Genomic DNA, 16500 nt, shown 5'->3' on the forward strand with positions numbered 1-16500 from the left:
TTCGCTGAACTAAACGACTGAGAAAACGTGTCAGTCCCTATTGTTAGATATCAGTTTTCGTCCCCCCCCTGAGGGTTTGAACATCATGCAATTGCGTGACCATTGTTTTCTTTTTATAAAACAAATTTGCATAAAGAGCAGACGGTTGAGTTTTGAGTTTCAATTCATTGACTTTCATTGATTGCTCTGCAAGATGGCGGGAACTACTGCACCTTATGGCTCATGGGTTAGCCCAATAACAAGCGATGTTGTGATTAAAGAATCGATTTCTCTTATGGAAGTCAGGATAGATCCTTTCCAAGAAGGTAGGATTATTATTGCAGTAAGTTAAATGTGAGTTAAAGCACATTTTGATCATTAGCCACCTGAATAGCGCGGCTCAAGAGAGCTGACAATGGAAGCAGAAGACAAAGCATTGAATGCAAGTGAGGTGAGCCGAAGGCGAGCCTGATAGTTTTTATAAAACTTGCAAAAAAAACGATTCGACAAACAATATTTCCACGCCACGGACCGAAGAAGCCGGTTTGATATGTCTTTCTTTTTCGTGATGAAAAATTAGAACTGGCGCGGCTGTTTTAGTCCGGAAGCAGACCAAATTGTGTAATATGACCGCTATATTTACATGTACTGTACTCAGTAAGACATTGTAAAAGGAAGATTTCTTTAAGATTGGCAGAAATCATCTTGGCGAAGCTGCAGAATGCCCTCAACTCATTTGCAGCAGTTTAAAACTCATTTGCGGGGCATTTGCTCCACCGTTATTCAGTTTCCATCATGTCTAGTCTGGCCGACAAAAAGCGACAACGAGCGAGATGTCAAAGGTTTCTCTAATCAGGTTTCTAGCAAAACCCGGGCGCGAGGTGGCTGCAGATTAATTTTCAGATTACCATTTTGGAAATGTTAACTTCTGTCGTCGACGTTCCTAGAGAATTTACTAGTAGTATGCATGTACAGATTTATTTTTAAATCAGCGTTAATACACAAACAAAGTGGTAAAAAACTTTTGATAAAAACTTGTGGGTAAAATAATTTATTACCGGTATTATGAGGAAAAACTTGATCTAACGATCCCCAAGAGAAAAAAAGTTAGCACTGGGATCAACTTCCTACCTCAATTCAAAATTTTGGTTTTATGAATTGATGATTTTTTTTTTTTAGGGGGGGGGGGGTAAGGGGAACTCCCATAGGAAACAGACGGGGATGCTCGTCTGAAATTTTGGCTTAATCCCCCAAAGGAGACCAATCTGGACCTGGCACGAGCTTTTTTGACCCCTAAAAGATATAACTAGTAATAGTTCTCACTATAAAGCTGCCCCCGCCTTTATATAATTTGTTTTACAGCAATAATCTATGATTAGTGGAGTCTTTTTGTTGCCTTAAAAATTAGGCTTCTTTTTTACTGTGTCATGTACGTCAAGACATTGTTTGGTCTGTTTGTTGCGGAATTTCTTGTTGTGTGACACCATTGCGTCCTAAAAATATTTACAAGTTCAATTACCTAGCGCGCGGAAATAACACCTAGCGGAAATAACACATAACACATTAACTTACAATAATTTCCAGGCCTAAAAGCCTAAACATTCCACGAGTAACAAAATATGGCACATTCAAAGATTCGAGAAAACAATTTTTGATCCTTATTCAAACCACTTTTTGGATCAAATAATCTGACAGTTTGTTAGCGAAACGAATTACCTTGTATTACATGACAAAGTTCACGCTTTTGTCTATTACTGGTTGTAAGATGTATACGACACAGGCAACTCCCGAAAGCAAACCACCCTAACGCTCGAACCAGCTATTGGAACACACGTAGCCAAGAACACGAAACCGATTGCTCGAAATCTTTCGACGTATTACTAACAACTGCTTCAAATATCACTTAACACAACCAAAGCAGAGAAACCGCTAGAACTGTAAACACGCGTAAGCCAAAAATCAGAGTGATCAACGTGTGACAGATGCCAAAACACGCGTCAGTCTTTTTAATACCGTTCTAACCCAAGATAGGGAATTTCATTTACCGCTACCCCCCTGTTATTGTAACGTCATAATACCCATAACTCCTTCGGGAATCTTCTGCTTATACGTCATCATTACCCAGAGAAGCTTTGCGGCAAAACGTCATCATTACCCTACATTCCTCGCGGCCTTTTTCGAGCAAATCGAGATTTTTTCTGGGTATACATACTGTATATTTTGACTGTAAGTACATTCTCTATATATACGTGCAAGCTACAATGAATGCCTCCTCAGGCTTTCGCCCCTGGGCGAAAGCCCTGCGGGGGCAAAAATGCTAAAATTACAAATTATTTATATTTCAATATTTATTTGTGTGTAACCCTTAACAAGGCCTCGACAGCTAAAAATTTGGCATTTTGCCTTGAACATCCTAATTGAGATCAAAATCCAAAATTTACACCCCTTAGTAAGATGACGAGCATCCCTGTCTCTTTCCCACAGGAGTTCCTCTTTCCAGGGTAATGTCTTGGCTATACCTTAAGTCAAATTATTTCAATTATTATTGAAACAACAGAGTTGATTGAAATGTTCTTGGGCGTAAGTATGTTTTTGACTGGATTCAGGCTCTTTTTGGCCTGAGCCTAGCCATAGACAAGGGCTAGAATGAGCTCCAGAAAAAGTTGGCAGGTACAGAATAGTAGGAAATTTATCCTTTTAAGTATATACCACATAAGTGAATAATGCTTTTCGTGTGCGCTGATTGGTTAACTCAGAGATGATTAGCAAAGTACCTTTCACCTCCCAGGAGCTAAAGAGAAACAAACTGCCTTTGCGCCTCGCTTTGATTACCGAAAGTGATGTTTTGGTCCACTAGTTATTTAACTTGTGTGGTATATACCTGATTGAAGAAACGTTGACCCGTGAAAAGCATAAACCATGAACAATGCGACCCAAATATCTACTGGGATATCGGAAAGATTTAGTCCCCATCTGTGACAGAATAAACATCATGATATGACAGGTTGCATAAATCATGCTTTAAGGTCCCAAAGGAAGAAAATATCTTGCTTATCAATAAATGGACTATTACTCAGCTTACCGATGCTGTCTACCCAGAATGCCATTCCGTCTTATCGTTCATGTATATGCTTTGCACAGGGTCAACATTTCTTCAATTAGGTGTATACTAAAACAATTATTCACCCCAGTGTCAGTGAATGTGGTGGATATTTACCTCGCCGCAATATCCACCACTATTCACCTCCACTTCGGTGAATAATATTGTTAATTATGTAATCATATGAATATTTGCAATTTTTTTATTCAGATAAAGTGTTCTGGTCTGAGATGCGCCCAGAGGAAGATGGACGATATGTTGTGTGCTCTTGGAGTGAGGGGGAAAAAGGATTCCAGACCCTAACTCCTGATGGCTTCAGTAGCAGAACCCTCGTTCATGAATATGGAGGCGGTGCATTCTTTGTGCACAACTACCGCATCTATTTCTCCAACTTTAAAGATCAAAGGATGTACTGCCAGAAACTCAAGAAGTCAGGGACTCCACCGGTTCCTATCACCCCTGAGAATAAAGATTGGAGATATGCTGATGGTACACTCTTTAAAAAGCACATTATTGTTTGTGTGCGAGAAGATCATGAAGTGATCGCCGGGGGAGCAACTGAGGCTCAAAACACTGTGGTTTCCATTAACCGCAAGACCAAGAAACAGTTTGTTTTGGCGAGTTGCTTTTTTCTGAAGTGTTTTAATTTATTAACTATATAATTTGAACATATGATAAGTTACTTGTCAAGCAAGTTGTATTTACAAGTGCAATGTCAGAGGGTCTATTATAGGGGGTTGAACATACTGCAAACTGCTTTATACCATAACCGAGAGAATTCTCGCGCGCTGATTGGTCCAAAGTTATGGTCGATGAGAGTATAGACCATGAAAGTGACGTCAGATCACGACACTCGCACGCGCGGGCTAATATGTGTAAGTTTGGTCTCCATGAATGAAAGCGAATTTCATCGTGTTTTGTTTGAATTGAAGTACGCATTTGTTTTCGGATTTCAGGATTGGACTTCTACTTAGGTGATCTGTCGAAAGTAAATTGAACCAGGCTTTTGAATTTTTGGTCTAATTGAGAAGAACGGTGCTAGCGAACCGGCAGGGGACTGTCGATGTTTAGTGAACGAGCGCTAACAAGATCTTCAGAAAGAAAAATAATCTTGCTCGCTTCAATCGATAGGCATACACTCAACGAGAGAGGAAAAGGTAATTAAAATTGTTATTCTTTGAATAAATTTCTTGTTTATCTTCTTTTATATCATTGTCGTTTTTACGTGTCGGACCAGAATCTTTACGTCCCACCGGCAAAGTTTCTTCACGCTCAGGCATTGCTTTTGATAAATACTTGTTGGAGTTTGTTATGGTATAAAACAAATCGACCACATTTTTTCATGGTCTACACTCTTATAGACCATAGAAATGACGCCATAAAATGTCCAAAACTTTGCAGTGAAACCACTTGGCTAACGCCTCGTGGTTCCATTTGAGTTTTGAACATTTTCTGACGTCATTTCTATGGTCTATAAGAGTGTAGACCATGGAAAAATGTGGTCGATTTGTTAAGTAGACTGCAAATGGCTTTCTTTTTCTCCTAAAGGCCGAAAACCCAAATTTCTTGACCGTAAACCGCCAGATGAATACGAATATACCAGCAAACAGACACTCAAAATTGGTTTAAACCACCAAACTGCCAGCTAGAGTATAATAGACCCACATGTCAAGGTTGTCATTTGAATATAGTGGGTGGATTTATTGATTTTGCCATCTTTTCCTAAAGCCCAGCGGAGTAGCCAGGCAAATCGTGAAGTACAAATTTGTTATGTAGCTGGTGATTTTTGTCAGCAGCTCGGTAATTTTGACAACTCTGCATGTTACATTTACAAAAAAGTTAAGGGGTTGGTCTGGGTTAAATCAGTCAAGGTCCAAGAGAAGCAGGCTGATCAAAGGAAGACTGATGGGTCAAGTGGTGTCATGGGTGCGGCATGAATTAAAGTTTAGTTGTTCTGTGTTCATGGGAGGTGCAGTGGCCTAATGGTTAGTGCGCCAGACTCTGGATCAAGTGGTCTGGGTTCGAGCCCTGGCTGGGGTCACTGTGTTGGGTTCTTGGGCAAGACACTTTACTCTCATAGTGCATCTCTCCACCCAGCTGGTGTATGGATGGGTACCGGCGAAATAATGCTTGGGGGGGGGGGTTCCCTACGATGGACTAGCATCCCATTCAGGGGGGAGTCGAAATATTTCTAGCTGCTTAATGCTACTGAAACCAGGATAAGCTCTGCAGTATGGGCCGCATGGCTTGAGGCTTCCCTGTTCTGTGTTTAGGTCCTTCACTTTTGACCATTGGATGGTGTTCTTCGTGTTATTACGTTCAGCTCACATGACTGTGCTTGTATAGCAGCCTGAAGCCTATCTCCTGCCGATTCATGTTAACAGTGTTCATTTTCAGTGTTTGTTCAAATATGTCCTGAAAAGCCCCATTAGTGAAGTGGTCAATTAAAATTTACAGGAATTTAGTTTGCTACAAAGGCTGATATTTGTATTTTATCCAGCCTACAGCTGTATTTTGAAAGTTTTTTGTCTCTCTTTTTTGCAGGTTTCAGGAAAGAACTTTTATTCAACACCAAGAGTTTCCAAGAATGGTACATTGGCCTGGGTAGAGTGGGACCATCCCAATATGGTATGGAGTCTGTGAAATATTAAATAATTATTAAATTGATATTGCAACAACAGCAACTTACTTATAATTTTTATTTAAATGATGTGACAACTTGTAACAGAAAATACCGGTACTAATTAGGAGTAAAGAATGGTCTTGCTGAGTTGTGACTTGAACATGCAGAAACGATGTACCCAATCTTAGAGGGCAAAACTGTCTTGGACCTGGAAGGCTTAATTTTCAGTTTTTATGATCTATTGTATCATCCTGTATACAGTGGAACCCCAATATAACGATCCTCGATATAACGATATTCCCAGTATAACGATGAATATTTTATGTCCCTGCAAAAGTTACAGTAAAATGTATGGGACAGAACCTCGATATAACGATCTTCGATATAACGATATTCCCGATATAACAATGAGAATTTAGCGGATCGAACGTAAAAACTTCCCCGATATAACGATATTATCAGTACACAGTCACAATTTAAGCAAAACATTGAATTTACTACAATAACATAACAGTAATAGAGTAATCTCTAATGTTTCTGACAACAGCTTTATACGATCATATAAGAAAATGATACTGTATTCCGAGTCTCTTTATCCAGTTAAAAAGTATATGTTGGGTTTATCCCGATATAATGATATTTCCGGTTATTTTACAGCCATATCGTTATATCGGGAGTTTCGATATAACGATACTTCGATATAACGAAATAATTTTACTGCTCCCTTGGCATATCGTTATATTGGGGTTCCACTGTATCAGTGAATGAGAAAATTTTCTCTCCCTGTCATTTCCTGGACCAAGGTTACAGAGACTATTAACCTATAGTCACGGTTGTTTGTGTTTTGTGTACTAGCCATGGGATAGCACAGAGCTCTGGCTGGGAGAGTTGGAACCAAATGGACATTCATTGTTGGAGGAAACAAAACGCAAGGTAAGAACTTTACAGAACTATTAAGTCAGTCTGATTGTCTACAAGGCAGCATAGGATTCCCCCTTTTGTAATGAAAACAAAAATTGCTACAGTAGAACCCGGTAACTCGAACTCTGAAGGGAAATGAAAAACTGGTCAAGTAAGCGAGGTTTTGAGTTATTGGGGTCGATTGAATATTTAATTTGCCAGGTTAATAATTGATGGGTAATTTACTGATTTTTAGCACTTCAGTATACAGAACAGTGCAAATTAAACTTATTTTGTCAGAAACACGATCATACATTCTTATGAAGAGTGGAAAATGACTGTCAAATACATGAACTATTCTTTGCTCTAATCAATGGCCAACTGTGGCGAGTTGCAAGAACCGGAATTCGAGTTATCGGGTAAATTTGACCAAAATTTTGATCAAGGGAAATGAAATTTAGTTCAAGTTAGCGGGGTTTTCAAGTTATCCGAGTTTGAGTTAATCGAGTAAAAATGACTGAAAAGTGGGGTCAAATCCAAGGGAAATGGAAGTTAGTTTGAGTTAGCAGGGGTGTTCGAGTTATCCAAGTTGGAGTTACCAGGGTTCTACTGTATTTAATTGTCGGTGATTTTTTGGACAAGAAAATTGCTGTTAGTGATGTACATATTTGTAACATTGTTAGTAGTCATTTCTACTGAGCTCTGTGTTTGAGTGTGGCGATGTTCCTGTTGTAGGTGTCAGGGGGGGAAGGCATCAGTGTTATGCTTCCTAAGTGGTCTCCAGATGACAAGCTGCTGTACATTCATGACAAATCAAACTGGTGGAATCTGCATCAACTGGATGACGATAACAAGGAGACCAGTTTGTGCCCTCAGTCCAAGGAGATTGGTCAACCGGCATGGGTGTTTGGAGAAAGTCCTTATTCATGCAATCCAAATGGCAATGGCGACATACTGATTATTCATGGCTCGGTATGAATGATTGTTAAATAATCCTTTGGATTTGTTTGATAACAGTAAACAACCTTGAACTGAATTGTTTGGGTTGGGTAACAACTCTCCCAAGATCTCACATGAATGGCTCGCCACCCTTCAAGAGAACAATAGAACAAACAACAGCAAAATTCCCCGTAGCCACCAAAACAATAGCAACTGCTACACTACAAGGCCAGTAGATTTACAAGCTTATGAGAGCTGCTACACTGCTGGATTATTTCAGATATCACAAAAGCCTCATTGTTTGGATAGCATAAATTTTAAACAAGGTATCCTTAAAGCCTGGTTTTCACTTGTGACGCAAGCACAAGCGCAAGCACAAACAGTTCGTGCCAAATGAAAACAAACATCGACATGAAAGCATAGGCACAAGCATAAGAACACAATGTTTACTACTGGTAGTTACAAGCCTGGCTCAAATGCTCAGACGCGGGGAATCTGGAACAAGTGCTTTAATTGGGCAGACAAGCCAGACATAGTAAATTTCCTTGTCTTATGGGGTGTTTAGTTTTCACTCAGCATAACACGAACGCTAGGGCAAGCACAAGAAAAGGAAAAAATTTGATCCTTGTGCTTGCACTTGTGCTTATGCTTAGGTCGAGGCCATTTTCATGGTGAAATAAGAACTATTATGCTTGCATCTCTGTTTGCGCTTGTGCTTACGCCGCAAGTGTAATCCAGGCTATAATAATAATAAGAATAAGAATAAGAATAAGAACTTTATTTAAGAGTCTGGTCTTCTAGCTAGCCTTAAGCTTACTAATCGGGGACACTGTTTAAATTAAAATATAATATAAGTACAAAAAACTTTACGAAGCCCTGCAAGAGCTCAAGAAGGAATTAAATTCACAAGTGAAGAAATGCTTGGCAATTTGTCACAGAGAAATATTCAAAAAAACTTACATGAAGAAAATGTCACTGAAAAGACTTAAACGCACCATCCTAACTTTTTCATTGACTAAAAGCACATGCCACAACCAAAGTTAAGTTCAAGTGATAAGTACAGTTTGTAAAACTTGTTCATGTGTGAATAATTTCAACTTCAACATTAGGCTTGAACTTCTATTCTTTTTTAACAACCATATTATTATTTTTTGGCAGAGTCTTGCCTGTCTGAAACCTTCAGGTGAACAGTGTGAAATTAAACTAGATGTTGATTACAAGGTGTTTGCCAAGATGAACTACTCTCCTGATGGAAAATGTGCATTCTTGGTAGCTGGCAGTCCTCGCATGTTCACAAAGCTAATAAAATTGGATGTCAAATCTGGAACAACCTCTGTTATACGTACAACCCACACTTCTGACATAGATACTGCATACTACAGTGTTCCTAAGGAAGTGACCTGGGACACAACAGATGATGCTAAAGCGCATGGATATTATTACCCTCCACAGGTATACCCTGATCAGTTTTGAAGATTGTTTTGGATGTTGTAAATGTTTACCAGAAGCTCATTAGGGTTGAAACATGTGATGCGCGTTCACAGCATTTAAATATTCAGTTTTGCTAAGTACCATATTTGGAAACACGAAGAGTTTATATGTGAATGCTTTACACACGTAACAACACGCAACAACTTTTTCGGTTTTGTGGTGAGTTACCTGAATTCCAACCTGAAGTCCGTAAATTTCTTACAGAAACTTAAGACATTCATTAAGTGTATCCAAGTAATGTTCTCCAGACTTCTTTCCGACAAAAAAACAGGAGAATATAACCAAATTCAACTTCATTCAACCAAACTTGTTCAAAAAAAGATTATGCCATCAAGGGCGAGCTAGTGCACACTGTGAAAGTGTGTACATGTAAGAAAAGCTTTGAAGTCAAGAGGAAAATTATCTGGGTTTTAACATTTTGGATCATCTTGATTTGTGAATAACTGACTTTAGAGAGATCACAAGGACCGTGTGAGATATAAGTGGCTTGAACACTAACATAATTATTATTTTTAGGTTTCCCAATTATTTAGATCCAAAACCCAAACAAAACTTGAGTCTTCACATGTCATTGTGTAGCTGTCACAGTGCTAATATATCACTCAGTGGCCTTATTTGTAAGTCGATCATAGAGATTGTTGTTAAATATGCTAATTGTTTGGCATGCAGAACAAAGATTATCAAGGTCCAGAAGATGAACAGCCTCCACTGTTAGTCAAGGTTCATGGAGGCCCCACAAGTGCATGCTCACCAACTCTGGACCTCAAGAAACAGTTTTTTACTTCCAGGGGAGTTGCGGTGCTTGATGTGAACTACCGTGGCAGTACAGGTTATGGGAGAGAGTATAGGGACGCACTCAAGACTAAGTAAGTTATGAATCATCCTTACCAATCGCATAACACATTAATTTGCTATATTTAGACATAGACACAATCAGCAAATCTGGTTGTTTAGAAAACAAGGGCGAGTAGTCTAACTGTTTTAGTAGAACAGACTAAAGGATTGCAGTCCAAAACCTACAATTTTATGTGCTTTTAAGGTGGCCCGCGGGTATTTATGAGGCTGACAGTTCCCTTTTTCAAGCGCGTTTTAAAACGGGAAAACGCGAAGCGATTGCTTAGATTTTTGAAAATCTAAAAGAATAATCCTTAAATTATATAAAATGATAAATTTTGTGGCGATCAAACGCGATTTGTTTAAGCTGTGAGCGATTTTCGAAAGCCTTCGTTTTTAATAAAATGCGATTATTTTTAAAATGCCACGGTGAATTTTTTTGTAATTACATCAAAACGCTGCCAAACAGTTAAAGTTTACGCACAACAACTTACAGGAAAATCCACTCCGTAGATTTCCTGAACGAGCGACTTCTTTATTTTGCCTTTAAAAACTGTTGTGTTATGCGTTTGTCATGACCGTTGCATAAATGTGATACTTATAATAACCAAGTACCCGCCAGTTTTTAGGCTGATGTCACCTTAATACTGTGTGTAAAAGTTAAAAAGATCGTGTATATACATCAAATGTTAGCAGTCAATAAAGATGGATGCTTTTCTGCCGAATATTTAAAAATATCAAACAAATGACGTAATTTCAAATTGCGAAAAATTTGTCGATTTGTTTTTCATTTTTTTAATGCTGCAGCTAGAACAGGATATTGCAAAGGTTTGTGCCAAATTTCAGCGTGTTCCTTTCATACGGTTTGAAGAATTTCGGTCGGAAAGTCAGGTACATTTGCTTTCCAAGTTCTAGTCGCTTCGTAAACCCCGCATTTCGAATGAAGTTATACTGTTGTTTTCGAAGAGAGGTGTTACTTTCAAATTCCGCACGATCTGCTGCCGTTTGGAAATAACACGGCTTGAAATAGTAGAACTAAAATGTTTCTGTTCCCGAAAATGTATTCCCTGGCGGCAGAAGATCGTGCGGTATTTGGAAGTAACACCTCTCTTCGAACAACAACAGTATAACTTCATTCGAAATGCGGGGTTTACGAAGCGACTAGAACTTGGAAAGCAAATGTACCTGACTTTCCAACCGAAATTCTTCAAACCGTATGAAAGGAACACGCTGAAATTTGGCACAAACCTTTGCAATATCCTGTTCTAGCTGCAGCTTTAAAAAAATGAAAAACAAATCGACAAATTTTTCGCAATTTGAAATTACGTCATTTGTTTGATATTTTTAAATATTCGGCAGAAAAGCATCCGTCTTTATTGATTGCTAACATTTGATGTATATACACGATCTTTTTAACTTTTACACACAATATTAAGGTGACATCAGCCTAAAAACTGGCGGGTACTTGGTTATTATAAGTATCATATTTATGCGACGGTCAAGACAGACGCATAACACAACAGTTTTAAAAGGCAAAATAAAGAAGTCGCTCGTTCAGGAAATCTACGGAGTGGATTTTCCTGTAAGTTGTTGTGCGTAAACTTTAACTGTTTTGCAGCGTTTTGATGTAATAACAAAAAAATTCACCGTGGCATTTTAAAAATAATCGTGTTTTATTAAAAACGAATGCTTCCGAAAATCGCTCATAACTTAAACAAATCGCGTTTGATCGCCACAAAATTTATTGTTTTATATAATTTAAGGATTATTCTTTTAGATTCTCAAAAATCTAAGCAATCGCTTCACGTTTTCCCGTTTTAAAACGCGCTTGAAAAAGGGAACTGCCACCCTCATAAATACCCGCGGGCCACCTTAAGCCAAAAATCCAGAAAAGTACCCCTTTAAAAAGCTAATAGAAAACAGTGGGAGAACCAATCGGATTTGAAGATTTCCAATAGAACACAGCTGAGTTTCTACTAATCACTGATAGAACATGGTCATACAAGCATTGCTCTTGTATATACAAGGGAAATTTGTCTTGATTTTTGGCTTAAAATAAAACATAAAAATGTATGTTTTTGACTGCAACCTCTTCGAGTGCTAGACCTGTATACTTAGGACAACTACACAACTACTGTAGTTAAAGAAAATATTACATTTATCTTCTTTTTAGGTGGGGCATTTCAGATATTGAAGACTGTTGTAGTGGAGCTCAGTTCCTGGCTGATGAAGGCAATGCTGATCCTGCTAGGCTGCTGATTGACGGTGGTTCTGCTGGTGGTTTTGCCGCATTGGCTGCCTTGACATTCCACAAGGTGTTCAGTGCAGGGACAAGTTTTTATGGCGTGTCTGACCTTGAAGCCCTTGCAAAGGACACACACAAGTTTGAGAGTCGTTATCTTGACACCCTGGTCGGTCCGTACCCGGAGGATAAGAAGACATACGAGGAAAGATCACCAATAAATCACACTGACCAACTTGACTGTGCTTTAGCAATATTTCAAGGTTCAGAGGACAAGGTAAGATTTTTTGGTTAGTATTCTGTCACTTACAGTACCCTCCAAAACTACTTACCCATTTGCCATGGTTTTACCTTTTACCTTGGTCAAACTGCAGATTGACACTGCGGTTTCACCTCGCCATAGACGCGGCATGCCACAAATTATCTCCGTTTTAAACTGTTATTCTCTCAAGGGTACATAAGTATTTAGAATAGTTGTCATGTCAGAATAGGACCAAAAATGACATTCTAATGGAATTTAATTACCTCTTTTTGAAATGTATACCACATCAGGTTGTCCCACCAGATCAGTCAATAAAGATGTATGAAGCAGCCAGAGACAAAGGGAATCCTGTGGCATACAAAGAATTTGAAGGTAATAAATATTAATAATACTTAGGTTTTAAGGGCCATGAAGGCAATTAAAGGCCTGGTTTTCACCATCTAGAAACAAAAAAGCTTCCATTTCTTAGTATTGACTCTTGTGCTTAATTGCTTATGTTGTGAAACAAAATCATAAGATTACATCTGACTTTTTTTCTCTGTTAGGTGAACAGCATGGTTTTCGCCAGGCAAAGAACATAAAATTCTCATTGGATGGAGAGTTTTATTTCTACTCCCGTGTGTTTAACTTTGATGCACCTGGTATTGATGTGGATGTAAGTCACTTTATTCTAATTTTATTCCAAGAGCATGTTAGTGTGCTAGTTTGCATAAGTGTTGCCATTGATCATCCACAGTGCAATGCAAGAAGCATAAGGTTACCATGCCACCCAGGTGTAAACATGGTGCACAATGTACATTGTCTGTACAAAACATGGATGTCAAATTGTCTCTGTCCAATTTTATTTAGCATGAGAAAAAACTGAAGATACTTGGCAGAATATTTTTCCAGCCAAATTTGAGATCTGTGGATGTTTTAGTTTTAAGTTTATCCGCAGTTTGACTTAGCAGTGCTCGAAATTAGGAAAAATCCAGGTTGTCCTTATGGCAAATGCTGGACAACCTAACCCCTGAGTTTGGTTGCCCTGCTGAGGGCTTGGTTGTCCGTATTAAGTGTTGTATGTTTTTTGGTTAAAATTTTTGTTCTCAGGCCATAAAGCGATAACATTTATTTTACAATTCATAACGGTGTGAAACAGCTCATCCGAAACAAAACTGCAGAATTCCTTTATAAGAAATGAACACAACACTTTCACTTACTTAAAACGTTAATGAAAATACTTTTTTTCACTTTCAGAAGCGGTATAGTAATTTTATAAATCCCTACACCCTCAAACACACACTAAACTCAAAACAGCTAAATATAAATTATTCCCAGATACGTCTCAGATCACATGTGGGTCACAAATCTGCAAATCTTTGCTCAGAATTGAATTTCACTCAAGATGAAGGAAAGAAATGCATTCAAAAGCACCAAAATACTGTGAATTTTGAAGTCTTGCAAATCTGCATGCGTAATTAATTAGTCACTTTCAACACGTGTGCACCAAAATATTTGAACTACGAGTTCTGTACATGTTTAGGAGACAACACGGCCAGCTTATCCCGGCTTATTGAACTTGACAAACTTCAAATTAACTGTTTCAACCTTTGATTTCCTTTTTCTAAGAATTGTAGTGGATTCCATGGATAAGAAGAGAGCTATTTTCATGTTTTAAATTTATTACTGCTTTGGTTTATTCCGGTCTTGGGATGTCCGGCAGTTTTTTCTCGGGCAACCAGGCCTTAAATTTTGTAAAACACTGGTTGCCCGAACGCACTTTTAGTCGTCTCGGACAACCGGACAACCGCTAATTTCGAGCACTGCTTAGTCCTACAACAAAGATCCTAAACCCCTTGCCAGGTCAGAAATACCGGTATGTTTCCCTGCCTGACCCAGCTGATATCAGAATAGCTCCCTAATATTAAGACAGGTGATATTAACAGGATACTTGTGATCAATTGCATGGCAGCTGAAAAAAAATTGATGATATATTCCCAACTTAAAAAAGACCAGATCTGAATATTACTTACTGTAAACAATTTGATTTTAAAGAGTATAAATATTAATTTTCTACATTGTATTATTTTTTTAAGCTTGACATTGAAAACTTGCCTGAGGAAGGAAATTAATTGCACTCACGGATTTCTTGATGTACAAGGTGGCACTGGAAAAGCATCTGTTACACTTGGTGTGTATAAGTTAGAAAAGCAAAGCTTAGACCTAGGATCACTTGTTGCAGTGAACTTGGAGTATCTGACTGTGTAAAGTACAGAGATGAAACCCTCCAGCGAAGGGGGTGGGGTTACTTAACAAAGTTTCACACAGGGAGGCTCCACCCCGAGGTTCAAACATTAACTCTTCTACATACCATTTTTCACAGAAAAAGTAACCAATTTGTATACCTTCCATAGAAAATGGTACCCTTTTACATACCAACAGTAGACCGAAGTTGCATCCCTTTTCCCCTTAAAATACTTATGAAAGAGGAGTTCCGTGCCTCTGATAAAGATATGTCTAAATGGCAGTTTTCCCTGCCTTTTCTATACTTTAAATCGCGAAATCCTTTATATATCTCCAACCTGAAGAAGGTACCCCTTTGGGGCAGAGCCTGCCCATATGGCCTCCTACAGAGAATATAGGAAGTAACCCCCCCCCTCCTGGGGGTGAAACTAGTGTTGAAAACTAAATACAAAGTAGTTTAATCTGAATCCTGTATTTTTGTATTTTGTGAATACAGAATTGAGATCAGGTTCAAGAAGTTAAGTATTAAATTATTCATCCCATTAAACCTGCCAGTTTGTACAAGAAGCAAACATAAACACATTGTAGTAAAACATTCATTCTTTACCTTGCTGTTTAATAAAATTTGAAAATGTTTCAATGTAGTATAGTGCTTACTGGCTTACTGTCAAAATGATTCATCCAATTTTCCCTAGATGCCCAGTCTGCAGCCTGCAATTAAGTTTTTGGGCTATATCACTGAGCTCTTCTGAAGAGCAAGAGCGAAAATTGTGGCCCTTGTTGTTGCTTAGCATTCAAGTAGAAAAAAAAAAGATAGAGCATTTAACTGTTGTTATGGTAATTGTGAAGAACAGCTCCCGCTAACCGACTGTCGGTCGTCTGTCGGCCGATAGTCGGCCGTTTGTCGTCCGTCTGTCGGCCGTCTGTTGGCCGTTTGTCGGCCGGCTGTCGGTCGTCTGTCGGCTGACAACCTGCCGACAGGCGGTGATGTGTCGGTAAGGTGTCAGTAAGATATCAGTAAGTTGTCGGTTATATGGTAACACTAACCTTTTTGTTTCTTTATGTTTTTCCTCCGTAACGGACCCCAAAATTTATGAGTAATTGAAAGGAAAGGTATTTACTCCTGAGTTTCGGTCATCACAGCCTAAAACTAGCTTCTGCGCTGCCGAAATCGACCGGAGAATTTACGCGAACACAGCTACTCCATTTTTGTCCGCCATATTGGATTGGTTAACTTAGTCTCATTCCCCCTCGGATTTTTATACAATTTTTGTTTCATGTGTAAGGATGGGCCGATACAGGTTTTTCAAAACGATACGATATCGGTACGATATTTGCCTTTTTTCTCGATATCGATATTATGACGTCATTTCCGTTGTGACGTCATAGGTATGTCACGTGATTCGTCTAAGAATTCAAAAGACAGTCCTGGCATTATAGATGTTAGCCACGAATGTTGTTTTTTGGTCTTTTTGATTCACTGTTGCATCAGCCATGTGTGGACCCTGGTGTGGACATCAAGTCAAGGCAAGAAAAATTCAATAGTGACAAGAACAACAATATTTGTTTGAGCAAAATTGCATTTTTTTATTCTACCAAAGCTTTCGTTTTCTATGGTTTCTGTTCCCCCTTCGAGCGCGCATAATTTGCCTGTGTAATATTAAATTCAAGGAGTTGCTCACTGTATTGAAACGGAAAGCAACTTTTCCATCTCTGGTTATCATCGGATATTTTTCCATCACAGATCTCATAAAATTAGATCGATGCTTCCCCTTTATTTCGGAGTATTTTTTTTAAATTTGTTTTTAGTTTTAATTTGTTTTCTGAGTGAAATGTTTGTTGGCAAGGTCACACGGCATTTTGCTTCTGATGGCTATGACCAGAGTAACTGGTGACAAAAACAAGCA

At 38.6% G+C, this 16500-nt stretch overlaps 1 protein-coding gene across 1 annotated transcript; it reads left to right on the forward strand.

The window, feature by feature from the left end:
- The first annotated feature begins 76 nt into the window (after window positions 1-76).
- Window positions 77-15289, forward strand: LOC144635180 (uncharacterized). The gene is made up of 11 exons (XM_078494258.1): window positions 77-305; window positions 3290-3696; window positions 5624-5707; window positions 6558-6635; window positions 7338-7574; window positions 8700-8993; window positions 9702-9898; window positions 12040-12385; window positions 12661-12742; window positions 12916-13025; window positions 14446-15289. Exons 1-11 carry the CDS (start codon window positions 194-196, stop codon window positions 14479-14481), a joined length of 1983 nt encoding a protein of 660 aa, XP_078350384.1. The 5' UTR covers window positions 77-193; the 3' UTR covers window positions 14482-15289.
- The last annotated feature ends 1211 nt before the right edge of the window (window positions 15290-16500 follow it).

The sequence above is a fragment of the Oculina patagonica genome, chromosome 13 (genome assembly GCF_052425735.1).
Source record: "Oculina patagonica isolate OP01 chromosome 13, crgOcupat, whole genome shotgun sequence".
Classification (NCBI taxonomy): Eukaryota; Metazoa; Cnidaria; class Anthozoa; order Scleractinia; family Oculinidae; genus Oculina; species Oculina patagonica.